At 38.5% G+C, this 26,428-nt stretch overlaps 1 protein-coding gene across 30 annotated transcripts in view; it reads left to right on the plus strand.

The window, feature by feature from the left end:
• Ubap2l (ubiquitin associated protein 2 like) overlaps nucleotides 1-26,428 on the plus strand; it is a 53,670-nt gene that overhangs the window by 14,261 nt on the left and 12,981 nt on the right. For 15 of the 30 annotated variants that reach the window (XM_052179980.1, XM_052179981.1, XM_052179978.1 and 12 more), the window contains exons 7-21: nucleotides 1,811-1,856; nucleotides 2,227-2,339; nucleotides 8,056-8,108; nucleotides 9,579-9,664; nucleotides 11,221-11,392; nucleotides 15,470-15,668; nucleotides 17,432-17,709; nucleotides 17,871-18,043; nucleotides 19,776-19,965; nucleotides 20,643-20,697; nucleotides 21,946-22,120; nucleotides 22,443-22,515; nucleotides 23,799-23,994; nucleotides 24,080-24,168; nucleotides 25,901-25,954. In XM_052179980.1, the coding sequence (XP_052035940.1) occupies nucleotides 1,811-1,856; nucleotides 2,227-2,339; nucleotides 8,056-8,108; nucleotides 9,579-9,664; nucleotides 11,221-11,392; nucleotides 15,470-15,668; nucleotides 17,432-17,709; nucleotides 17,871-18,043; nucleotides 19,776-19,965; nucleotides 20,643-20,697; nucleotides 21,946-22,120; nucleotides 22,443-22,515; nucleotides 23,799-23,994; nucleotides 24,080-24,168; nucleotides 25,901-25,954 (1,952 nt within the window). Of the gene's footprint in view, nucleotides 1-1,810; nucleotides 1,857-2,226; nucleotides 2,340-5,141; nucleotides 5,217-8,055; nucleotides 8,109-9,578; nucleotides 9,665-11,220; nucleotides 11,393-15,469; nucleotides 15,669-17,431; nucleotides 17,710-17,870; nucleotides 18,044-19,775; nucleotides 19,966-20,642; nucleotides 20,698-21,945; nucleotides 22,121-22,442; nucleotides 22,516-23,798; nucleotides 23,995-24,079; nucleotides 24,169-25,900; nucleotides 25,955-26,428 lie in introns of all 30 variants that reach the window. The other 15 variants (XM_052179965.1, XM_052179971.1, XM_052179957.1 and 12 more) reach the window with 2 other exon arrangements.

The raw sequence follows: 26,428 nt of genomic DNA on the forward strand, positions 1-26,428 counted from the left end.
CTTTTTTTTGTTGTTGTTTATTTGTGTGTGTCTGTGTGTGTGTGTGTGTGTTTTTATTCGATATATTTTTTATTTACATTTCAAATGATTTCCCCTTTTCTAGCCCCCCACTCCCCGAAAGTCCCATAAGCCCCTTTCTCTCCCCCTATCCTCCCACCCACCCCTTCCCACTTCCCGGTTCTGGTTTTGCCCTATACTGCTTAGGTTTTCATTTTTAAACTTAAATTTTTTTTTTTTTTTTTTTTACATAGTGTCTAAGTCAGGGTTTCAAGAAACCCTGACTTAGACACATAGCTGTTAAACATTGTTTTAAAAAAGATTTATTTATTTATTCTATATAAGTACACTTGTACCTGTCTTGAAACACCCCAGAAGAGGGCATCAGATCTCATTAAGGATGGTTGTGAAGCCACCATTTGGTTGCTGGGATTTGAATTCAGGACCTCTGGAAGAGCAGTCAGTGCTCTTACCACTGAGCCGTCTCTGCAGCCCATTTTTAAACTTTTTATTCAAGAAAGTTTATTTGCATAGTGATAAACAATGAGTTCATGAGATCTCAGTTTCTTTTCCCCTTCAGCATTTTTTCTTACTCATTTCCCTGATTCTCATCAAAGTTTCTGAGAGATGTGTAAAGGGTGTTTTTGCATATTTATTTCCTGTTTTGTGTGTGTGTGTTTTGGTTAGTTTTTGTTTTTATTGCTGTACATGTGGGTAAGCACTCTACCATTGAAGTATAAACCCATGGCCCAGTAGAGGGCATTGGATCTGCACTTAGAACTACAGATAGCAGAATGTGGTAGCACATGGCTTTAATCCCAGCACTTGAGAGGCAGAGGCAGATGGATCTCTCAGTTTGATGCCAGCTTGATCTACAGAGTGAGTTCCAGGACAGCTAGGGCCACACAAAACAAAAACAAAACCAAATAGGATCACAGACCACTGTGTAGGTTCTAGTACCAAATCCAGAGTTTGTACAGGAGCAGGAAGCACTCTTTTCTTTTCTTTTTTTTTTTTTTTGGTGTTTTGGATTTGTTTTTTTTTTCCGAGACAGGGTTTCTCTGTGTAGCTCCGGCTGTCCTGGAACTCACTCTGTAGACCAGGCTGGCCTGGAACTCAGAAATCCACCTGCCTCTGCCTCCCAGAGTGCTGGGATTACAGGCGTGCGCCACCACTGCCCGGCTCAGGAAGCACTCTTAACCATGGAGCCACCTCATTCATTCATTCATTCATTCATTCATTCATTCATTCTTAAAAGCAACATTGTGATAGACCTCTTTATTCATAAATCTTGTGATTATTTCTTTTGGATAATTTTTTGAAAATTGGCTTACAATATACATGGTTTTAAGACTTAATTTTTCTTGTTGTGCCAATAGTGATGCTAGGGAATGCTAGGCAAATGTTTGTTACTGCATTACTAACCAGCACAAGGTCCATCCCCCTATGTTAAGAGACATAAAAACCTTTAATTACATTTTTACTGATATTGTCGGCATACATGTGAGACATACATGTATGACATACTTGGCATACAGGTGAATGGCAGAGAACCCCTCTTTCCATTGTGGGTCCTGGGAATTGAACTCAAATCATTAGATTTGGCAGCAGATATCTTTACCCTATCCAGTCATATCATAAGCCCTGGTTTTAAGACTTTTTTTCAAGCCTAGGTCTCAATACGCAGCTGTTACAGTAATGATTGTCCTGTTAGATTAATTGGTATACTACATGGGACCCGAAGAAGTAAACACTTGGCTATGACAAAGATGTCTTCAATATCAGCTTCTAAAATATTTCTGTTTTTCTGCAGGCAGTTCTGGTAGGCGAGGAGGAAGGTTTTCTGCTCAAGGAATGGGGTAAGTTTTATTGATGTTTTAAATTTTCACCCTGAGAATGTACAAAGAGAAGGTTAGCCAAAATGAGATTGAATAGTTTATAGACTTGCTTTCCTTAACTGAGCTCCATTGTTTTTATTATATGTGTGCACCATGACACCTGGCTGATTTGTAGATGAATAAAAAATGTGGATTTGTGCTCATTTTCAGATCTATGCCATTTTGCGCTATGCCATTTTGCAGAGGCTGATTTTAAAAAAGCATGTGTGGTTATAGAATGAGGAGTGATCTTGTTAGGAGGAAATAGTCAAGATTGTGCTTGTTTTATGTGAGTTAATGTTCACTGAATCTGCTAATGAAGTTAGAAAATGTAAGGCTTTCTTCTTTTCAGAACCTTTAACCCAGCTGATTATGCAGAGCCAGCCAGCACTGATGATACCTATGGCAGTAGCAGTGGCAGTACATGGAACAACACTGGCCATTTCGAACCAGATGACGGAACAAGTGAGTGACTTTTCTAAGAATTTTTTTTGGCATGGTGCTATGGATTGAAAAATCAGGGTCTGTGCATACTAGTCAAATATACCATTAGGATGTACTCATTCCTGGAAATAACTTTGCATAAAGTATTTCTGTTACTTTAAGGTTATACCTAGATTTAAAAACTGAAAGAGTATTTAAGAACAGAGAGAGAAAAGATAAGGATAAAGACTTAATGTTTATAGTACTGGCTTGCCATTGGTTTGTGAGCATATTTTATGTATCAGTTTACCTTACCACTCTTATAGAGTAGCCTAGGCAAGTCACAACCTTTCCCATAGTGCCACTTGCTACCTGCAGGCTGGAACTCACAATTTTTTTGGCTAAGCTTCCCAAGGGCTGGAATGATAGATGTACGCTTCTACACCTATCCTGAAATCAGACCTATTTTTAGGAAATTTTATTATTTTTTTGTTGAGACTAGAAATGTGTCCCAAGTTGGCCTTTAAGGTCACTATGTAAGTGAAGATGACATTGAATAACACCTGTTTCTCCTGTCTCCACTTGTCCGGGAATTATATATAGGTGCATGCACACCATACATGGCTTTAAAATAGGGTTTATTATCCCCATCTTAATGATTATGAATTTACTTGTATTTGAGTTCAGAACTATTTGACTCTAAAATGTTATGCTTCCCATTAGCTCACATGACTACTCTAGTGCTGTGTGTATTTCCTAGCTTCTATATCAGGGAAAGTTCAGCTTTTGGGTATAATTAAACTGATTAAGATATTAGTTAAGATTAAAAGAACCCAGAGTCAGCAAACACTATTGGTTTATTTTCTAATACCAAAATAGGACTTTTTTTTTAATCTTTTTTTATTTTCGAGATAGTTTCTCTGTAAAGCCCTGGTTGTCCTGGAACTCACCCTGTAGACCAGGCTGGCCTCAAACTCAGAAATCTGCCTGCCTCTGCCTCCCAAGTGCTGGGATTAAAGGCGTGTGTGACCACTGCCCTGCAGGAATGTTCTTCTTTTCAAGTTTTTTGAAACAGATTTCTTTGTGTAGTCCTGGCTATTCACTTTGTTGTAGACCAGACTGACCTCAAGAGATGTATCATACCAGAAACATAAGCCTGACTCTTGTGATTGAAGGTGTGATCCACCACCACTTAGGTGGTATGCTGGTTTTTTTTCTAAAATTTTTTCTTTCTTTTATTTATTTATTTGTTTGTTTGTTTGTTTGTTTGTTTTAATTTACTATGTCCCATTGTCTTATCAAGAAGATACTCACTGGACTTGTAGCTTTCCATTGAATAGTCTTTCTGGTATTTGTGGCTTGGTAGAGTGTATAGGATTTGAATAAAACCACTTTTGTTGGCTATATCTAGGTATAGTTAAAAGATAATGTGCTGGTTTAATGAGAGCAGCCCTAGAATCTAGTGTCTTGGTTTTGTTTTGTTTGTTTGTTTTTTTCACATGCTGGGAATTGAATCCATGCATTCTGCATGCTAAGCAAGAACTCCATTATCTTTACTTAGCACCTAGAATGCCTGCTTTTTCTTGATATCTTAACGTTTGTTGTATGTGTGGGGTTTTATTTTTAGAAAGAGGTCTGGGTTTGACAGTGGTCTAAAATTTTAGACTCACTGACATGTTACCATTCAAATTTTACTATATCCATACACCACCACCACCACCACCACCACATTTTAAATATGATAAAGTGTTTTGGGTAATTTTCTTGCATATATGTCTGTATAGAATATGCATGTTTTGCCTGTGGAGGCCAGAAAAGGATGTTAGATCACTTACAACTGGAGCTTGAATGGTTATTGACTGCTGTGCAGATGCTGGAAATTGAATCCTTGTCCTCTGATCCACTGAGGCATCTCTCAAGCTCCCTCTTTTTTAAATTTTAGTTTTTCCCATAGGTGGAGGCAGAAGTTGAGGTATTGAAAAGGGTAGGCATCTTATTAGATTCCCTTAATCATTTGGCTATGATGTGATGTTTTAATATATTGGGCAGGTTTTCTTCCTTTCTTTCTTCCTTCCTTTCTTGTCTCATAGAGGCAATGGTAACAGTTTTAATATTTAAAAATAACTTGATTTTTTTCACCTATAGTTTATTCTTACATATTTAGCTTTTTAATCTTTGGAAGAAAAAAACAATAGAAACTAAGGGGTAGGCTTTTAGTTTAGAATAAAAAAACTCAGGGGTGTATGTGTATGGGGTGTCATTCCCAGTCCTTACCCATAGCTGTCTTTTTTTGTTGTGGGCTGGGGGTGGATGGGACAGGGTTTCTTTGTATATCCCTAGCTCACTCTGTATATCAGGCTAGCTTCAGACTTATAGGTCTGCCTGCCTCTTCCTTTTTGGTGCTGGGAAAGGCGTGCACCACAACCATCCAGTGCACCACCCCTCCCCCATCCCCAGTCTGTCTTTAAGAATCTGATTGGGAAAACAAGGACTGTTGTAATGATTAGAAAGGAACAGATTTTACAAGTCTGGACTCACAAATCAATGATGTGTGGCTGGAATGAAATGATAGATGATGCCACTGTCAGCTTCCTGTGTGAAAGGATTGGTGATAGTTTTGTATGTTCCTGTTGTCATCTCATGATGTGACGTACCTTTATGCATGATCTCCTTTATGTTTTCATAGAGCAAACTTCAAATTCCTTTTTTAATTTAAGAAATAATTCAAATCTACACTTAAAATATCCACAGGTACAATGGGAATTATGTATTGGGGGCAGATGTTCTCATTCACAAGCAAAATTTCACTGGTTGTTTTTTCTTTTCTTTTCTTTTTTGTTTCAGGACTTGATTTCATTGGGGTTGAGGGGTCAAATTATCCCCGAAAATTTGAGACTGCTCCTGGTATGATACATCCAGGTGCCTAATTGCCCCGGATAATTTTACAGATTTTTATGAATTGAAATATCTGTGGATATGTGGAATTTTCTGTCTTTCCGCTTTTTTTGTCTTTTTACCTTTGTCTTTCATCTTCTGTGTCCACCTTTTCTTCCCCAAAATATATTCATTTAGTAAATATTAGGCATTTACATTGACTGAGCTTTGTGCTGTGGGAATGTAAACCCTGATAGAACATTTCATCTTACTGTTGCTGGCTTCCTTAGCCACAACTGAACTTCCAGAACAGGAAAGCATCAAGCACAAGTATCCATATCATGTTACCAGCATATGGAAAGAAAATCCTTGCATAAAGGACCTAGGTTAGGTAACTGTTTAGTCAGTTTTAACTCCAGGTTTATATTAAGTATTAACTCATTTGGACTTCTATTTATTGAGGATGAGGCAGATTTCCTTGAGCAGAAAGGAAAGAAATATAAGAGTAAGTGGATATGATTTGTGACTTGTATTTCCTTTTAGAAGATATTTTCTATTAGCAAATGTTTTTTTTTGTTTGTTTGTTTGTTTTTTAAAGATTTGTTTATTTATTTTAAGCTCTTCAGACACACCAGAAGAGGGCATCTGATCCCATTACAGATGTTGTGAGCCACCATGTGGTTGCTGAGAATTGAACTCAGGACCACTGGAAGAGCGGGCAGTGCTCTTAACCACTGAGCCATCTCTCCAGTCCTGTTTTGAAAGTTTTATGTGGTTTTGTAGCTGTTAGATTTTTTTTTCCTTTTTCTCTTTAATGAGATATAGGTTCTTACTATGTAGACCACCAGGTTGCCCTCAAAAGTCTGTGCACAGACAGGCATGCTTATATCTGTCTGCGTGTATACATGCATGCACCTCAATCCTAGAGATCAATATCTTTATTAATCTGTTGCTACCTTCTTGTTCTCTGAATGCACCTGAAGTTCATCAATTCAAATAGGTTAGCTAGCCAACAAGCTTCAGTAGTCTTCCTGTTTTGTTTTCCTGGTGCTTGCATTAGACTCAGGCCTCTGTGCTTTGTTTTGTTTTTTATAATGCTGGGAATCATTTCCAGGGTTTTGTGCACTCTAAGTAAGTGTGCTCCCACTGAACCAAATACCCAGTCTATACCCAACTTCTATGTTGTTGTTGTCATTTGAACTCAGGTTCTCATGCCTGCAAAGAAAGGCTTTACATACTGAAGCATCTTTCCTTGCCCCATGCCCTAAAATTTGTGATGTTCTTGTGTCACCTTTGAAGTATGTAAGGAAGCATACTCAACCATTTGTTAACTTTCTTATTTTTACTTTTAAGATTTTTATTTCATTGAGATAGAATTTGACTTTGCATCCTTGGCAGGCCTGGAATTTGTTATATAGACCAAATTGTGCTGAGTTTCAAGGTTAAAAGGATTGTCACTATGCATAGCAACTATTTGTGAATTCTTGTGAAAGCTTCAAGAGTTACTCGTATATTATGAGTTCTAGTGTTTTTTTAAAAAGTGTTTTTTAAAAATTTCTGGTTTCTGATAGAAATTCTTTCATTAGTGTTCTGGTAGAAGAATCCTTTTTCTCAAAAATGTTCTTATAAGACATATTTTTTTTCTGAGATGTGTATGTGTGAGACAAAAAAAATTCCGAGGAATAAAATGGGAGTGTTAGAGAGAATCGACATGACAAATCTCTTGATGTCCAAGCATGAGGACTAGAGTTTAGATTCTCACCTCTTATAAGCCACATGGATGTAGAGGCCTGTCTGTAACACAGAATGTGGGAGGAGATGGGATCCTCTGCAAGCTGGCAACTAGACTACGCAAATAAGATCAGCTTCAGGTTGAGCCAGAGACCCTGCCTCAGTAAAACAAAGTGACACAGAAACTATTTGAAATCAGCCTCTAGTTTGGACTTGTGGACACCTACCAGCACAAACACAACATTGTTTCTCCACATATGAACATATATATATGAGAAAGAGAGAGAGAGAGAAAGAGAAAGTGGGCTGATTGTGTGCAATCTGTTTTAGCTCAAAAGAAGGGTAAAATGATTTCTTTCATGGTGTGTGCAATACCCTTGGCAGATCAGATTCTATATTCTCTATAAGTAGGATTAGAATAATAACTGTTGTACATATTTGATTTTAATTTTGCTTTGTATCCCGCAAAAGAGCAAGTCTATGCAGCGTTCCCTACTTACTGGTTTAAACCAGTAAGACTTATGAACTTGACTTGTCCTGTTCATTTTTTTGTTGTTTGTTTTTGGTCCATTTCTAATAACAGATACTTTTGTCTGTTTTCTTTCTTCAGCTTCCACGCCTACTTACTATCTTTTTCACTAAACATGTGCCAACTTTTTGTAGTTTTCTACCACTGGTGTTGTTTCTCTTCATGTTACCTTGAATTTGGTTTTGTTTGTTTTCATACAAAATAAATATAAGTAGCTTGCATGTTCTGTTTTAAATTAGTTGCTACCATCTCGTTAAATGACTGCTAAGACAAAGCTAAGGTTTTTAAAGATACTGCATGGCATGGTAAATATTGGCAGGGAAGAGGGTAGGAAAAGGTCTTGGATGGCTGGATGTGTTTATACATATGCCCTTTCATGTACCTTGTCCACTTCTGCTATAGCTCTGTAACCCAGTAGGCTGTGAATCATAATCTTATTAAAAACCTTTTTACTTTGGTGTTTCTAAAGAGTCTTTCCCTATCTCTGAAGTCAACACCTTTTTTTCTGTTTACTAAATCCTTATAATCATACTATTACTTGTCAAATGTTAATGCAGTAGTGTTTTCTGAACATGTTTTATGACACTTAAATTTATTTTACCATTTTTCCCCCTCCAATCCTAGGTGCATGGAGGACTGCAACAGAAGAGTGGGGAACTGAAGATTGGAATGAAGATGTAGGTATTCTTGGGCTAGTCCTTACCTAATGTATTCTATCCCTAAGTTGTGTTTAGGGATAGAAAATGGTTATATTTCTGCCTTTCAAAATCACTGCTAAGATTCTGACCTAAAACTTTTACATCCAAAATAGTGTTCTGAACCAGAACATTTCACATATGTTATATGAAGGAGACTGGGCATGGACAGGACTCTGTGGAACCACACTATGGAAAGGGCAAGTGCAGGTGTGTAAGTCCAATACCTGATTGTCAGATTGACCAAGGAAGATAGACTGGTTGGGTATGGTACCAGCAATGGAATTAGGACCTGGAACAAGCTCTAAGTGGTAGAATGCTTGTCTAGTATGTGTGAAAATCTTGCATTCAAATCCTATCACTGCAGAAAAAGTTAGTTAAACAGGTAGTAGGTAGTACATTGTGTAACAGCTGCTAATGTTATGCAACTATACTTGGAGATGTTACAGATTTGATATTAAGTCCTATAATGATTGGCAGTGGATAGTTATGGTACCTAAACCTTGAGTTTAAAATCCATTTGGCTGTGAAACTTCTAACTACCCAATGCCCAACTCTGAAATTGAAATGACAATCCAGTTGGATATCTGCCACCTTGACTCTACTTGGAAAACTTAAAGATGGTTGATTTATAAAGAAATTTCTTGAATATTACCTAAGTAAAAAGAATTTTAATTGGTCACAGTGAAACTTTTGCTGTGAATTGTGGTTTTCAGTGATTGTGGAAAAAATTATTTTAATATTTGAAATTTGCTTTCCTTTATATATAGGTAGGTAAGGTAGCTTTTTCAGATTGTTTTGGTTGTCAGTCTTAGGTTTCAAAACATTCAGTGCACCAGCATCACAGGGTTATGATATTCTTTTATAACTGAGCTAAACTGCTTTGTGAATATGAACAAGTTTTGCCTTCTGAAATTTGGTTTATGTTAGTAATGAATTTATTTGAGACACAATGGGTTTTCTGTTTATTACCAAAGAGATTTTAGTCATGAAGTGAAGAAAACAAACTTTGCCTGAAAAGACATTATTTGGCCAGCACTTGAACCTGAACTGCTCAATAGCCAGGAATTAACATTTTTTCTTTCTTCATCTTGGTCATGCTTTTCCTTTCATTGAGGGAGAGAAAATGGTGGAAGATAAATGTCCTTTGGGTAGAGGTAGGAGTTGGGATTTATAATGAGAAAATAAGAAGGAATTTCCTCAATATCCATGTCTAGCACAGAGATAGCCTTGCTGTGAGTTCAGTATGTATATGATTTTTATTGTGTTCCTTGGTTCTATTCCTGGCTTGGATAAAACCATTAAGCAGACTTGATATCAACCCATTCAGTATTCCTCAGAGCAGGGCTTTTTTTTTTTTTTTCATGTAGTTTCCTTCTTTTTTTGGTACTGAATTTACCTTACCTGTGGCAAATTTCTGACATCAGGAGTAACTGATTCCTTTCTTTCCAGCTTTCTGAGACCAAGATCTTTACTGCCTCTAATGTGTCTTCAGTGCCTCTGCCTGCGGAGAATGTGACAATCACTGCTGGTCAGAGGCAAGTGTGTTGTAAAATTGACTGTTTAACTGATAAGTACACTGTCACTGACTTCAGACAGACCGGAAGAGGGCATCATATGGTTGTGAGCCGCCATGTAGTTGCTGGGAATTGAACTCAGAACCTATGGAAGAGTAGTCGGTACTTTTAACTGCTGAGCCAGTCCTTAATTTTGAGTATTTAATAGATATTGAGCTAATGTAAGCAGAGTTTGCTAAACCATCAGCCATTGGTATTTTATTTAATGACTTGGATATGGTGGACCTGGGAAAAGCTGAATATTTTCTTTCTCCCTTTTGGTTTTAGTCATTCTACCTTGGGTCACTACTTTAGCATAAACTCAGGTGCCATTGCAAGTCATTGAGAATAGCAGAGCATAGTATTTTGAGTTTCTTTTTCTCTTTTTGTTAAGATGCTAGGGGTTAGTTCAGATCCTTGTAAATGTTAGGCTTAGACTGTAACTATTGAGCTACACACTAATCCCATCTTTTGTTATATCACAGGTAAACTTTTTGTTGTTGTTGTTGTTTGTTTTTTGGATTTGGTTTTTTTGAGACAGGGTTTCACTGTGTAGCTGGCTGTCCTGGAACTCACTCTCTAGACCAGGCTGGCCCACTCAGAAATCTGCCTCTGCCTCTGCCTCCCAAGTCCTGGGATTAAAGGCGTGCACCACCACCACCCAGCTTAAACTTTAAGTTTAGAGACAAACCTCTGTTCTAAATCCATTTGAGGGTACTATTAATCAAATTTGGTGTTTTGTTGTTTTGAGACAGAATTTTGCTCTTTAGGCCAGGTTGTCCTTAAGCTTTCAGTAGCCCTCCATTTGCATCACCATGCTCAGCTAAGTATGTGGTCTTCAATTTTAGAAATTATTAAGTATTATGTATTAAAATCACAGCTAATCAGTTTTAAATTATTTATTAGAATTTGATATCTACAGTGGAGTGTCAAGTGTAATGGTGCACAACTTTAATCTTAGTACTTGGGAGAGAAAGGCAGGTGGATCTCCGTGAGTTCGAAGCTAGTTAGAGCTACATAGTGAAACCTTACTTCCAAAAAATTTCTGAGGATGTTATGGCCCATGGTTATAATTCAAGTACTTGGGACACTGAGGCAAGAGAAACATAAATAGTAAGCCTGTTTTAAAGAGACACCTCTCCCCTCCCCCCAAATAAAATCCCTGAATTTTTCATTTAACATTTCATTTAATTATTTTGGCAGCATTAAGTTACTTTGATTAACGTAACAAACTAGGACTTTAAAAGACTGTAGCATCAGAAAATAACCCTTTGCCGGGCAGTGACGGCACACGCCTTTAATCCCAGCACTTGGGAGGCAGAGGCAGGCGGATTTCTGAGTTCAAGAGTGAGTTCCAGGACAGCCAGGGCTACACAGAGAAACCCTGTCTCTAAAATACCAAAAAAAAAAGAAAAAAAAAAAAGAAAAAGAAAAAAGAAAAGAAAGAAAATAACCCTTCACGTTGATTTTACCATGATTAAGTTTACAGGGTATGCTAGAATGTTCATTCATAAAGATCCTTTTCTTTCTCAAACTAGAATTGACCTTGCTGTTCTGTTGGGGAAGACACCATCTTCAATGGAGAATGATTCATCTAATCTGGATCCATCTCAGGCTCCTTCCCTGGCCCAGCCTCTGGTGTTTAGTAATTCGAAGCAAAATGCCATATCACAGCCTGCTTCAGGGAATACATTTTCTCATCATAGCATGGTAAATACGGAACAAACCATTACACTAACCCCTGCAAACACATGCACGTGAGCATTCCTTTGTCACTGATTGTACAGTAGAGCCTCCACTGTGTAGACTGGTCCTCTGAGAGTATGCATAGCTGCTCTGTAGTGAAAATTCTATACTTTTGTAAGAATGTTTTGTTTTAAACCCAGTTATGGAGTATGCTGTTGCTTCAGATTATCCACCGCAGTTATGATTTGCCCCCTGGGCTGGTGGGGGTGTGATTTTGCCAGTTGCTGATCGTTTCTTCAATTGTGTGATGTTTGAAATTCTGGAGACTTTTTAGAGGATATATAAATGCTAGGGCCTCAAGAGGTTGTGGGCTGTTGTTGGGGCGTTGTCAGGTATTGGTCACAGTTAAGTAGTCATATGCAAAGAAGAAACAAGAAGAAATTAGATTAAATTAGAATAAAGATCAAACTTCCCCAAGTTTGTACCAAACTCAATGGCCCTAATCAGCCAGAGGTAGTCTAAGGATTATCTTCCCTTTTTTGACCCCTGACTTTATTCAGCAATGTCTTTCCTTTCTATCCCTCTGCTATCTAGTGTTAGGAGGTTGAAAAGATAGAAAGAAAGAAATGGGGTGGAGAAAAGTAGCAAAAGACACCTATACTTCTTGGCTTATTTTTAATTTTCAGATCATACACTACCTCATTTCTTATAATAAGTAGAATAATAGCTAAATAGTTTTAAATTTCTACCCAATTTAATTATTAACATTGGATAGGCTGCCCTTAGTCTCTGTTTTAGAATTCAGTCATGCTTCTACATTATGGTTATCCTTTCCATTTGCTTCTCTTATCTTGTTAGGCCTTAGGGAATTGATCCAGTAGTAGACACCAGTAGTTATGTGTTGTTGTTTTAAGAGAACTCTTATGTGACCTGGCTAGTCTTATTGGTTTTGAAGTTGAAACAGTTTTTGACTCCTGGATGCAGAGATTTAGAGGCATGTGCTCATGCGTAGCCTATTTTTTCTTTCACTGTTTCTTTAACTTTTTGCTTATTGTGGAATGGTGTTAAATGTCTCAGGCTGGCCTCAGATTCATTATATAGTAGAAGAATAGTATAGTACCTCTAGTCTTCAACTGGGATTATAGGCATGTGCCAATATCACCTGGTTTGTATGGTACTGTGAATAAAATAACTGTGCTTGGTACTGTGAATAAAATAACTGTGCTTGTGCATGATTGGCAAGCATTCTAGTAACTAAGCTAGCCCTTTTCAATTGAGAATAAATGTTAAAAGGATCAATTTTCCTTAAAATTTAATAGCACTTGTATCATTGGTATTTGTTTAATTTTTTTAATGTAAGGTCTATATGCATATGCATTCTTGTTTTTTTAATTCACTTTTCTTGAGCAGTCTTAACCTTTATATGTGTTTGTATATGTGTGCGCACATACATCCACACAACATACACATATACACATACACACAAACATATACATATACACACATACACACACCACACTGGTCTTACACTTCATTTAAAATCCTGCTGTAATTACAGATGTGACATATGCCTGGTATTTTTCTGCATCTTTAATGCTTTGTACTTGAATGTTTGAGGTCTGGAGGGATGATTTTGCAGTCAAGAGTGCTTGCTGCTCTTCTATAGGAACCAGAGTTCAGTTTCCAGCATTCACAGTGGACATCTAACAACTGCCTGTAACTCTCAATGCCAAGGTTCAGATGTTTTCAGCTTCTGTGGGTACCTGCACACAGATAGCATTCCTCTTTATATAGGAACCATACATAGAACTAAAAAAAGTAATTCTTTTTCAGAAGAAATTGATAGTAATTAGTTGTGTGAGACCATCTCTTTCCAACAGTTTCTGCTTTCAAATAGACTTTTGAGAGTTTTTACATTTTTTTTAAATATTATTTTTTATGAGTTTGTATGTGTACACATGCCATTGTATCTGTATAAGCACACAAGGAAGTAAAAGGACAACTTGTGGCATCCATGAGAGTCCTCAGAATCAAACTCAGGTCATCAGGCTTGCCATGGTAAGCACTGTACCAGTGAAGCCATCACAGCAACCCATTTTCTGAGATTTTCATTTGCACAGTCTTGAAATATAGACTGAAGTGGAGAAGAAAAAAAACTTTCCTTCTGTATTATTTGTTTATCCTTTTACAAAATACCTGAGTAAATCAACCCAATGGAGAAAAGTTTTATTTTGACTTGTCATCATCAACCATGTCTATCTATGGTTGGTTGGCTTTGCCATGGTGATAGGAGAGAATTATTGAGAATAAACTTTGCTTAGTGTTAACATGGATTTTCTATGTACACAGAAAATAATCCAAATCATGTGAACTTGTTGATTAGTGTAAAATTTGGATTGGCCCTGTAACTTCTCTTGGTTTCTGCTAGTTAATAGTCAAATGAGGTTCCATTTGGTTAGTTTTGTTTGAGTTGCTTAATGTAGTTTTGTTTTTCAGTGTCTTAACATTAATTTATATAGTAGACAATGATATTTTCATGTATGTAACGTATGTATGTAGTTCATTTTGATACTACTTGTTCCTTTCCTTTTCCTCTTTTGACCTCAGCTCTCCTCCTCTCTATCATTTTTTTGAAACATGATTTCTCTATGTAGTTTTGATTATAGTGGAATTCCCTTTGTAGACCAGGCTGGTCTCAAACTAGTTACTCCACCCTCTAATCCCTTCCTCTTGCTGAGGTTAAATGCATGTGTGCAGTGCCTTTTTTGTTTGTTTGTTAGACAGGCTCTCTCTCTCTTTGTAGCCCTGCCTGGCTGTCTTGGGCTACAAACTTAGTGTGTAGACCATGCTGGCCCTTGATGACTACCCCTGGATGCTGAGATGTACACATCCTCCCCAACCCTCATTCCTACCCTGTCTGGCTCCTTTCCTTTTTTTAATTATAGTCCCTCTTCTACTTTTTTAGTTTTGTTTTACAGTTCCTCGTTGCAAGAAACTTGTGACTAAAACTGAGAGAATATATAGTTCTTTAGTTTGACATGATAGGCACAGTGTGTCCACTTCTCAAAACAGTAGTTCTTCCTCATGTGCCTTTGAGTTCCCTGACCAGTAGCTTTGACCTTCTTTAGGTTATCTTCATTCTCTGTTTTGCTTTTTGTTTTATTTTATTTAGTTATTCACATACTTATTTGTTTTGAATCAAGTCTCATAGCCCAGGCTGGCCTTGAACTCATGGGCACTCATGGCTGAGGTTGACCTTGTCCAATTTTGTTTTGTTTTTGAGATAGGCTCTCATTGTATAGCCCAGACTGGCCTGGGAAAGGAGCCCAGACTCCTCTTGTCTCTGCCTTTCAAGTGCTGGGATTAAAGGCAGCATATTTCATTATGCTAGAGGACCTTGAACTTAGGATTCTCTGCTTAGCTTTGCAAGTGTTAGTATTCCAGACATGGGATCAGTTTATATAGTGCTAGGAACCAATTCTAGATCATTGTGCACTATACCATCTGATATATATATATATATACTTAGGTCACCTTCATATCAATCTTATTAGATTATTATCAAGTACTGGTTGATTTGAAAATGTGAAAGTTTAGAATATTCACCACTTAATAAAGGTTTATCCCTGTGGAAAGAGTTGTGATAGATTTTAAAGTCTCTCAATAGACAATTCATTGTCTGTGTATCTCATATTGGCTTCATGCTCATTTATCTTCTTGCCTTCCAAGTGCTTAAATTTATTGTTTCATTTATTCTTTCTGCCTCAAATTTCTGTGTGCTAGGATTTCAGATATGTACTACCGTGCTTGTCCTTAAATAAGCTTTCTACAACTTTATGATGTGGATATCAGATAGGAATTTTTCCAAAAAGACACACACAGAATTTGAATATAGGTGCTGTGACTCTTGAATGTGTGCTCATAACAATGCAGTACACTTGGTCTGGTACAGGGCTGGTCTTAAACTTCTCTGTAGTACCGGGAACCAGATGAATTTGTTATTCTTTGCTTTGTTATATTTTGTGTTCACTTTTGGTTTGTCTTTGTAAGCCGAGGAAGGTTACCAGCTGTAAACTTCCCTATCTCTTTGTTGATCTATAGGTGAGCATGTTGGGGAAAGGATTTGGTGATGTTGGGGAAGCTAAAGGTGGCAGTACGACAGGCTCCCAGTTCTTGGAGCAATTCAAGACTGCACAGGCCCTTGCTCAACTGGCAGCTCAACATTCTCAATCTGGAAGCACCACCACCTCCTCTTGGGATATGGGCTCAACAACACAATCACCATCACTGGTGCAGTATGGTAAGTTGATAGGTGATTTAAATCTTTTACACATAAGAAATATTTTTGTCTAGAAGACAGCGAAGGACTGGATAATCTGAGTTCAGAAGGTTACATCAAAATTTGAGGCTATATACAATTGAATTTAACTGTTCTACTTATTAACCTGGGATTTTGAGAGAATTCTCTTTAGATTCTGTGTGTTTGTGCAATGGTACCCTTGCTGGTCTCAAACTTCTTGGGTAGACCAGGCTGGCCTCCAAATCAGAGATCTGGTTGTCTCTGCCTTCTGAGTGCTGGGATCAAAGGCAGGCATCACTAGGACCCCCTCTCCCTTGTTCACTTGGTCTCTTGAATCTTACTTAAGCTTAACAGCCATCAAACCCTAAGGCTTCTCTATCTGCTTCCCCAGTGCTACCATTACATGCACATGACAATACTGTGCCCATCCTTTTCACATAGATACTGAGAGTCAAACTCAGGTCTGTATACTTGCACAGCACTTTAGTGATGGAGATACCTTACCCAGCCCTAAATTATTTATTTTTAGTTTGACAGCCGTGGCCATCTTAGAATTTTATACTTTAAATCTGGATAATTTGTAGATATGTGACGTATTCAGGCAGGGCAGTGGTACTGATTTTTCAGGTTTTTTTTGTTTTTTGGTTTTTGTTTTTGTTTTTTGTTTTTTAAAGACAAGGTTTCTCTGTAGCCTTTGCTGTCCTGAAGCACACTCTGTACATTAGGCTGGCCTTGAACTCAGCTCTGCCTGCTTCTGCCTCCAAGTGATAGGAACAAATACTTCAACTACTTGGCTGTTGATTTTATTAAGCTGTGCTGAAGTACAGAAATTATTCAGTGATTGTTTTGAAAGTATCTGATTATATGCAATTTGGATAGCTGGATGGTTGAATGGATTGATATAGGGGTTGTGTATGCTGTGGTATATGTCTTAATGTGCTTCTGTTTCTGTGTTAAAGACATGACCAAAAGTAAATTAGGGAAGAATGGATTTACTTGACTTATAGGGAAGGCAAGGCAGGAACTTGGAAGCTGGAACTAGGACAGAGACCATGGAAGAACTCTGCTTACTGGCTTGCTCGACATGGTTTGTTTTTTTACACAGCTCTCATGAAAATACAGGCCAGGTGTGATGCATGCTTTTAATCCCAGCATTCTGACACAGGCAGGTGGATCTCTTAAGTTGAAGGCTAAAACATCATGATCTACCCTGGGGATTTTATTTAGGCCACCCAATGCTATGAAGAGTCTCAAACCAAAGAGAAAAAAAAAACAAAAGGAAAGTGTATGTGGGGGGTGGGGGTGAGGGTGGAAAGATGGCTTAGCAATTAAGAACAGTGGCTGTTTTTCCAAACATTCTGGATTAAATTCTAGCACCCACGTGGTAGCTTACAATAATAAATTGCAACCAGGGGGTCTCAGAGGAGATTGGGCAAGTATATAGTATATAGACATAGACATGGACAAAACTTCTGTGTGCACAAAATAAATACTTGTTTTGTTTGTTTGTTTTAAAAAAAAAATGCCCTAAGAACTTGCCAATAGTCAGGCATTTTCTCAACTGAGGTTCTTCCCAAATAACTCTAGCTTGTGTCAAGTAAAAATTTCAAGTGGCAATAACCTTTATGCACTAAGCCATTTTGCTAACTGGAGTTCTTGAATCTTGAAGGGCTTATTCCTAATACTAGTATAGGACAGTAAGTAATATTTCCTTGGAAAGTATCAATATCACTGGCTCATGCATATTGTGTTTCTTCTTGCAGATTTGAAGAGTGCAAATGACTCAACAGTGCACAGTCCTTTTACAAAGCGCCAGGCATTCACCCCATCTTCAACCATGATGGAGGTATTCCTTCAGGAGAAGCCACCTGCCGTGGCTACCTCGACAGCTGCACCACCTCCCCCCTCTTCTCCTCTGCCAAGCAAATCCACCTCGGCTCCACAGATGTCTCCGGGGTCTTCAGACAACCAATCCTCCAGCCCTCAGCCGGCTCAGCAGAAACTGAAACAGCAAAAGAAGAAAACCTCCTTGACGTCTAAGGTACTTGAGCTTTTCAGGGATATGCTGTTTTAAGGCAGGAAGATTATGGGATTTCAGGATAAAATATTCTAAGGGTTTATTTAGAAATTTAAAGTTGAAAGGAATAACTTTATTTCTACAAAAAGATTGCATTAGTTATTTTTTTCCTACCTTTTTCCTAGATTCCTGCTCTGGCTGTGGAGATGCCTGGCTCAGCAGATATCTCAGGGCTAAATCTGCAGTTTGGGGCATTGCAGTTTGGGTCAGAGCCTGTCCTTTCTGATTATGAGTCCACCCCCACCACGAGCGCCTCTTCAAGCCAGGCTCCTAGTAGCCTGTATACCAGCACGGCCAGGTAGAGGAATCATCACCCAGAAGACCTCTTTTGGTAGCTTAGTTTTGTGCTTATTTCTTCTCCTCTGGAGAGGCCATATATCTGACTGGATAAAAGTAGTCAATCATAGCAATTTGTTGTGTCCTTTTAAAGAAATATATTGTAACTAGGATTATCTATGATTTTAAACATTTAGATAAATGCCATTTAGGTACTTCTAGAATGTCTAAGCTCAGTTTTTTTACGTGTATGTACAGACAGCGTGCACCGGGAGGCCAGGGATCAGTATCAGGCATCTTCACTTTCCACTTCATTTTCCAAATTAGGATCTCTCACTGAACCTGAAGCTCACTAGACCAGTTTGGCTAGCCAGTAAGCTCCAGGAAACTGCTGTCTCCAGATCCCCATATCCACTGAGATCATAAATGTCTTCTTCCCAGATTCCTCCTCACCCCCCACAGGGTTTTTCTGTGTAGCCCTGGATGTCCTGGAACTCACTCTGTAGACCAGGTTGGCCTCGAACTCAGAAATCTGCCTGCCTCTGCCTCCCAAGCCTGGAATTACTGGCGTGCGCTACCACGCCTGGCCTTCCCAGCTTTTATATAGGTCTTCAGTATTAGGTCAGGCCTTCTGAGCCATCTCCCTAGTTTCTCAAGGTTTGTTGGGTTCTGACAGTTAAAGTGCAGCACTTTTAACACTCCATTGACATCTCCTGCAGTGAAATGTGCTTTATTTGCTATGGGGCTATGTTTGTGAAAAGTAAAAATATGAACTCAGGAAAAACATTTTTTTTTTTTTAAAAAAAAAAGCCATAAAAATAAATGAAAAGAACCTTTTCTGACTCCTGGTAGTTATCAAGGAAAGCCATCTTATGCATAGACAATCACTTTTTCCTTAATATAGATACCTGGCTTTAGTCTAGATCACATCAGTTGAGTAATAATTGCCTCTGGTGCATATAAAGATTTTATGTAAAAAATTTTTCTGGATGACTCTTGTGACTTATGGGAGTAGGGGAAATATATATGAGAGCAGATGCTTTGTTACAGAAACTAGTGATGATCTGCTATTGGAATAAAAATATTTCAGTTAAGAAATTTCAGAAAGATGGGCATGGTGGTATACTTGATCCTAGTACTCAGGAGGTTCAAAGCCAGCCAGGGCTAGTGACAACCTGCTCCAAATGGGAATGCTGGAGAAGTGACTTGGTGGTTAAGTTCACTTGTTGACCATGTAGACAACTTGATTTTCAGCATCCACATGTTAGCTTACAACCAATAATCCAGGCTTCAGGATGCACACGATACATAGGCATGCATATGAGCAAAACACTGGTATACATTAAATCTAAGTTTTTTGATTTTCCAATACAGAATTTTACTGTGAGCCCTGGCTGTCCTAAACTTTACTATGTAGATTATACTGGCCTCAATTCAGGCATCTGCCTTCCCCCAAGTGCTGAGATTAAAGGTGTGCACCACCACTGCCGTACTAGGAATATCTTTGAACCATAATTCAAAAAATGTTTTACCCCCTCTGTGAAATTCTACTAGTGATGAGACTGATCAAAAGATGACTTTTCTTGTGCCCAGGTTTCATGGTATGATGTGTAGGGGAGTCCACTGAGTGCTTCAGTCTCCCAAGTGCCTGATTTTGGAAATTGTTTTCCTTGTCTTTCATAAGTTATTAATTGAAATTATTTTGTTCCAACAGATAATCATTTCCTAAGACTTTTCTTTTTTGTTTTCCACAGTGAGTCTTCATCTACAGTTTCATCTAATCAGAGTCAGGAGTCTGGTTATCAGAGTGGCCCGATTCAGTCTACAACTTATACCTCCCAAAATAATGCTCAGGGCCCTCTATATGAACAGAGATCCACACAGACGAGGCGGTATCCCAGCTCCATCTCTTCATCACCCCAAAAGGACCTGACTCAGGCTAAGGTAGTAGCTTAATGATTCCCTGGGCCTTGGTTAGCAAAGTAATGGGTAAACGTCCTAATATTGTTTCACTTTTCTGGAAATGGTGCTACAGTCTTGGAGGTGTGGACTGAGATGCTGACAAAAGCACATTTCTGTGATTGGTAAACTAAATGTTATTTTCAGCAAGTGTGGAGGAGCCTCAAGAGTCAGAACATTTCTCTTTGCAATAAAGATTTGTTGGTTATGGCAAAAACTGTCTCAACTACCTGTCCTTTCCTCATGAAAGATCATCAGCTTGCTAAACTTCAGGGTGCATATATATTAGTAAAGCTACCTTACTCTGGTAAAAGGGATAACATAGACCTAAGATGGTTTGGAGTACCTGCCTAGCAGGATGGGTCTTAAGAAGTGTTTTGTTTTAAATTATTGAGTTGGGGTAGTGACTGTGTGCATGAGTGCTGGTGCCCTAAGAAGCCAGAGCCATCGGGATCCCTGGAGTGGAGTTACAGGTGGTTGTGAGCTGTCTAACATATGCGACAGGAATTGAACTCAGGTGGTCTGTTTGTGTAATCCGTGCTTTTAACAGTTGAGCCATCTTTCCAGGTTCCCTGAAATATATTTGACCAAAATTAAATTAAGTGATAACTTCTCTCTTACAAACTTGCCTGTTCTTGCTCATCTTTTTTCTCTTCCTCCAGAATGGTTTCAGCTCTGTGCAGGCCACGCAGTTACAGACCACGCAATCTGTTGAAGGTAAAGTGTTTTCCAGGCTTTTTCTTCTTGGTTTTACTAGGTTTCCTCAATGTTGATGTAGAGTTCTTTTTTTTTTTATAAGGTAGGACCCTCTTGTGTAGACCAAGCTGTCCTCAAATTCACAAGAGATTTGCCCACTTCTGCCTCTCAAGTGTTGAAATTAAAGACTGCCACTGCGCTCAGCTGTGTGTGTGTGTGTGTGTGTGTGTGTTTGCTGGTATTTGTACATGTACAACACATGAGCACCTGGTGTTTGAAGATGCCAGAAGAAAACATTGGGTACATTGAAATTTGTGTTATAGACAGCTCTGAGCTACCAAGCTAGGAATTGAACCTGGGTCCTAAGGAAGAGCAGCTCTTGTTAACCTCTGGGCCATTAATTTATAAAGATTCTAGCTGTAACACAAACTGACCTTGAATACTTTTAACTTAGCCTCACAAATGCTGGGATCATAGTCAATGCATCTCGGTAGTCAGATTTCAACTTCTCACTCTTTTGAGTTTTTTTTTTTCTTTTTTAATGTGTACACAGGTGTTGGCCTCTGTGATTGAGTGTCTGTGTATCAAGTATGTGCCTGTTGTCAGATACTCTAAAATTGGTTGCAGATGCCATGTGGATTGTTCGAAATCTGGGTCCTCTGGAAAAATTGAGTGCTCTTAACTGTATGGGATGTGTGAACTGGAAATACACACATCCCATGCAGGTGCTGGGAATCAAACCCAGATCCTCTGGTAGAAGAGCCTTTGCTCTTAACTGCTAAGCCATCTCTCTAGTCATACTTGGTTTTCTTGAAACACATGTTCATGCTATAGCCATAGCTCCTCTGAAAATCATGATTGTTCTGTGTTATCTTCCCATGAGCTAGATTATAGGCATGAACTACCATACATAGTAAATTCTCTATTTTAGTTAGATTTTTAAAATTTGTGTTTTTTTGTTTTGTTTTGTTTTTGTATTGTGAGTACAAGCATGTGCACACCACAGTACTCATGGAAAACTTTCAGGAGTCTGTTCTCATTTGACTGGGATTTTGGCATCAGACTCACTTCAAGTGGTTTATGTGGTGATAGGAATGGAACCCAGGGCCTGATACAGTCTACCAAGAGTTGTCTCTGCAGTCCAAAAAGAGTTGTGCTTAATGTAATGAATAACTCCCACTTTTTTCTTTTCAAGTAGTTGAGGACTGTAGTTTTTCTTTACTCATATTCCCTGTTTTCTGATGAAGGGAAATGTTTTCCTATTTTCAGGTGCTACAGGCTCTGCAGTGAGATCTGAATCACCTTCCACTTCTAGTATACCCGCTCTCAATGAACCAGTACCTGCAGCTTCCTTACTGACAACAGCCAATCAGCACTCATCTTCCTTAAGTGGCTTGAGCCATAGTGAGGAGATTCCAAATACCACCACCACACAACATAGCAGGTAATTTGGGGTGGGAATTTAGTTGGGTTTGGGAGTTTCAGTAACAGCCAACTGGTCTGGTTTTTATCTGTTGGAGATTACATTAGCCTTGCTTTTGTGGGAAGTAATGACAAAGGAGACTCATTTTCTGTTTATAGACTCTGATCTTGCTATGATTGTTCACAACCCTGAAAACTAGCTATTGAATATGTCAGTATGATCTCAGACATCTTGTTCCTCTTTTCTGCTTTTGTTTTTGTGGTGATTCCTTATTGGAGTTCCAGGTCCAGGTAAAACCATAACATTGTGTTAGTGGCTAATGCCAGCCTTTTCCCCTTTGTAGTGCATTATCTACACAGCAGAATACCCTTTCTTCATCAACATCTTCTGGGCGTACTTCAACATCCACGCTTTTGGTAAGTATGATGTGTGAGAAGAAGTGTGTAATTCATGGTTTTTTGAATTGTCCCACCTAATGTAATTTTTTGTTTGTTTTAGTTGGTTGGTTGGCAGGCTTTCCTCTCTTAAGTCAGGCTCTTGCTATATAGCCCTCAAACTCTATGTGGACTAACTTTGAAGTTCTCCTTGCCTGTCTTTGCCTCTCTAGTGTTGGGATTATAGGCATGCATTTAGCATACCTGGCTCACCCAGTAGGGTGTACTACTTGAAATTTTCTTTATCACTCAACCGAGTTTGTAGGAAAAGGAGTAAAAGGATATTGGGAAGACAAAGAGCATCCAGAAGTTGCACTTAATGGAGCATAATTAAAAGTCTGATTTTTCCTTTTCACGGAAAATGGGCAGGAACTTCATGTTCTCTGTTGAATGCAGAACAGCATATAAAATGGAGCTATACTCACACACCTTTAATCCCAACATTTTGGATGTAGAAGCAGGCAGAGTTCAAGGCCAGCCTGGTCTACAGAGTGAGATCCAGGACAGCTAGGACTGCACAGAGAAATCCTGTCTCAAAAAAAAAAAAAAAAAACCAAAAAAAAAAAAAAAAACCCCAAGTATTATAGCTCAGTAATAGAGTGCATCATTAACAGGCATAAGTCCCTGGATTAAATTCCTACAAAAATCGTATTTTTTAACTGCTATAATTATTTCTGTTTTTTTTTATTCGATGTATTTTTTATTTACATTATTATTTCTGTTCTTAATATAAGTCTTATAATATAAAGTGGTATGAAGCAGGACATCTTTATGAAAGTGGGTCCACATGAATTACTTTATGGTTGTAACTTCTTTTTTGAGGGTTTAGGCTATGGTTACTTAGGAAAAGGTGTTAAGTTTATAAGACCCTAGGAAAAGCTATGAGGGCTAAAGCTTCCGTAGGAGACTCATTCCAAAACTATAAAATCTTAGTTTTAAAATCAAAGCAGGTACTTTCTTCTAGCAAGGTGTAGAAAAGAAGGCTGTGATACTTTTTAGTTCTAAGCCTTTCCCACCGTACTAATCAATGTCATTGGTCCCTATGGGATTTATCCCCAGCCACTTTGCTGTTTTTCTGAACAAGGTAATGATGGTCAGTGGGCAACTGAGAGGAACATGTAGCTCTTTTATCTTGGTAGAGGGAATCCTGGTACCTAGGTTGGCTTTTTTTAAATTTCAGATTTGATGAAGTCATCCATTGCTTTTCTTCTCTAACCTGTTGCTAATCATTGCTTCCTTTATCTTCTACTGTTTCCCTTTTGAAGCATACAAGTGTGGAGAGTGAGGCGAATCTGCATTCTTCCTCCAGCACTTTCTCTACCACATCCAGCACTGTTTCTGCACCTCCTCCAGTGGTCAGTGTATCCTCCAGTCTGAATAGTGGCAGTAGTCTGGGTCTTAGCCTGGGCAGCAACTCTACTGTCACAGCCTCAACTCGAAGCTCAGTTGCTACAACTTCAGGTAGCTTTGCCTTGGTGGGTGGCATTCCTCTGGGATGGAGAAGATATAGTAAATTGTACGACAGCATAAAAATATTTTCTTCCAGGAAAAGCTCCTCCCAACCTTCCTCCTGGAGTCCCGCCATTGTTGCCTAATCCATATATTATGGCTCCCGGGCTGTTACATGCCTACCCGGTAAGTGGGGCTGAAGGATCTTCTACACAAAGTGAGGATGGTGTGACTCTTCTTTGTAGTTCTGGATTCAGATGGAAGACAATAATTAAAGCAGAATAAATGAATGGTACCCACATCTGGGTTTTAAATTATTTTGTGTGTGTGTGTGTGTGTGTGTACACCTGTTACATGCTAAGAACAGAGGAAAGTGGAGTTTCCTTTTCACCTTTATTCAAGTTCCAGTTAGGCTTGCATTATTTGGTGGCAAGTGCATTACCTACTAAGCTATATCACTAGTCAAAGTAACAGGGTTTGTGTGATTGCTTGCTTTTATGTATTTTGGGTGTTTGTTTAGATGTATGTTATATACACCATAGTGTGCCTGGTGCTTGTGGAAGCCAGCACTGGATCCCCTGGAACTCAAATTACAGAGAATTGTAGACACCCCCATGTGGGTGCTGGGAATAAAGGCTGGGTTCTATGGAAGGGCAGCCAGTGCTCTTAAGATAACTGTCCACTTTCCACCCTTCAAAATGTAATGGTTTTTATAGAGGAAGGACTAAACTTAAGGCCCTTTGCTGAATATTTATTTTTTGTGAATATCTTGAGTATCAAATGCCCAAGTGTGTAGTTTTCCTGGTTGTTTCCTATACTGCTATTGCTTCTCTACCTCATTGGATCTTTGCTTTTTGTTTTGTTTTGTTTTAACCTTTTTAGAACTCAAGTATAGAACTACCTTAACTGTCACCTTTACATATTCAATATCCACTAAAGTGAAAAAGATTTATAAAAATTCTATTTAAAAACACCCCTTTTCCCTGGGTGTATTGTCAGATGCCTTTAGTCCTGGCACTTCCACCCCTCCATTCTCGTTATCCTCATTCCTTCTTGAACTTCCCTTCTTCCTAATACTTATCAATTCCTACTTTATATCCTTTTTCTTTAATCTATATGAATGTTCTGCCTGTGTTATGAATGAGCACCATGTGAGGGTAAATCGGTATGGAGGTCAGAAGAGAGCATTGAACTTAGAAATAAAATCATGGTAATGAGTTGCCTTGTGAGCCCTTGCAACTGACTACATCCTTTGCAAGAACAAGTTCTCTTAATCCTTGAGCCATCTCTCTAGCCCCACATAACTTGCTTTTAAAAAAAAATATTTCTATGTTTATGAGTGCTTTATCTGTATAAATGTGTGTACTTGGTTTTCTTGGAGGGCAGCAAAAAAGCACTGGATTCCCTGGAACTGGAGTTACTGATGGGTGTACACCACCTTGTGGATGCTGCAAATCAAACCTGCTTCCTCTTGAAGAGCAGCCAAGTGCTCATAACTGTTGATTCATCCCTCTAGACCCCACACTGAATACTTTTTAACAGTAACACTTTGTACCTAGAAATACGGGAAAATAAGAATAAAATGTGAATCCTTCAAATTTCAACCCAAGTTTTAAAGACTGCAAGAGACAGTGACTGCTCAATAGAAATGAAAGCCTGCTTTTCATGTATTGAGTCTACCCATTCTACCCTACAGGTGCCCTGATGTCAGTCTAGTCTTTACATAGTATGTAGCTTCTGGAAAGCTTTAAGACCTTTCGTGAAGCATTTAATCTTTGTACTTTATTACTTTCCACTTAAAGAAAACAGAAGGAAATAATCTGCCTTGTTCTAACAATGAGGATATATGTCCTTTATCTTGCCTTTTGCTACCATCATGACTAGTTCCCATTAATGTTGTTAAATTTCTATCTTGCAGCCACAAGTATATGGTTATGATGATTTACAGATGCTCCAGACAAGATTTCCATTGGTAAGTATGTGGGATAGAAATTTGGAAACATTAAAGTGAGGGATTGGGGTAAGTGTATTGAGGCAGGGTTTTACTATGGATGTTTTTGAACTCACTCTGTAGATCAGGCTGGCCTCAAACCCAAATCCACCTGTCTCTGCCTCTGCCTCTGCCTCAATGCTGGGTTAATGGCATGCACCACAACCTCCAGGCAAAAACATTAAAGTTAATGTTGAAATCAATTGTGGCTCATGCCCATAATCCCCAGTGTGTGAGAAGTAGAGTCAGGAAAACCAAGAGTTCAAAACATGCCTCAGTTATATAGTGAGTTCAAGACCAGTTCAGACTACATTACCTCCTTTCTTTCAGGGGGAAAAAACAAAAACAAAACTGATGGATTCTTAGATGTTTGATCATTGTCACAAACCTAGCTGTTTCTCAGTCTGTCCATATTCTTTATTATATATGCATATATTCTGGGAATTGAATAAGGGT

The sequence above is a fragment of the Apodemus sylvaticus genome, chromosome 4 (genome assembly GCF_947179515.1).
Source record: "Apodemus sylvaticus chromosome 4, mApoSyl1.1, whole genome shotgun sequence".
Lineage (NCBI taxonomy): Eukaryota > Metazoa > Chordata > Mammalia > Rodentia > Muridae > Apodemus > Apodemus sylvaticus.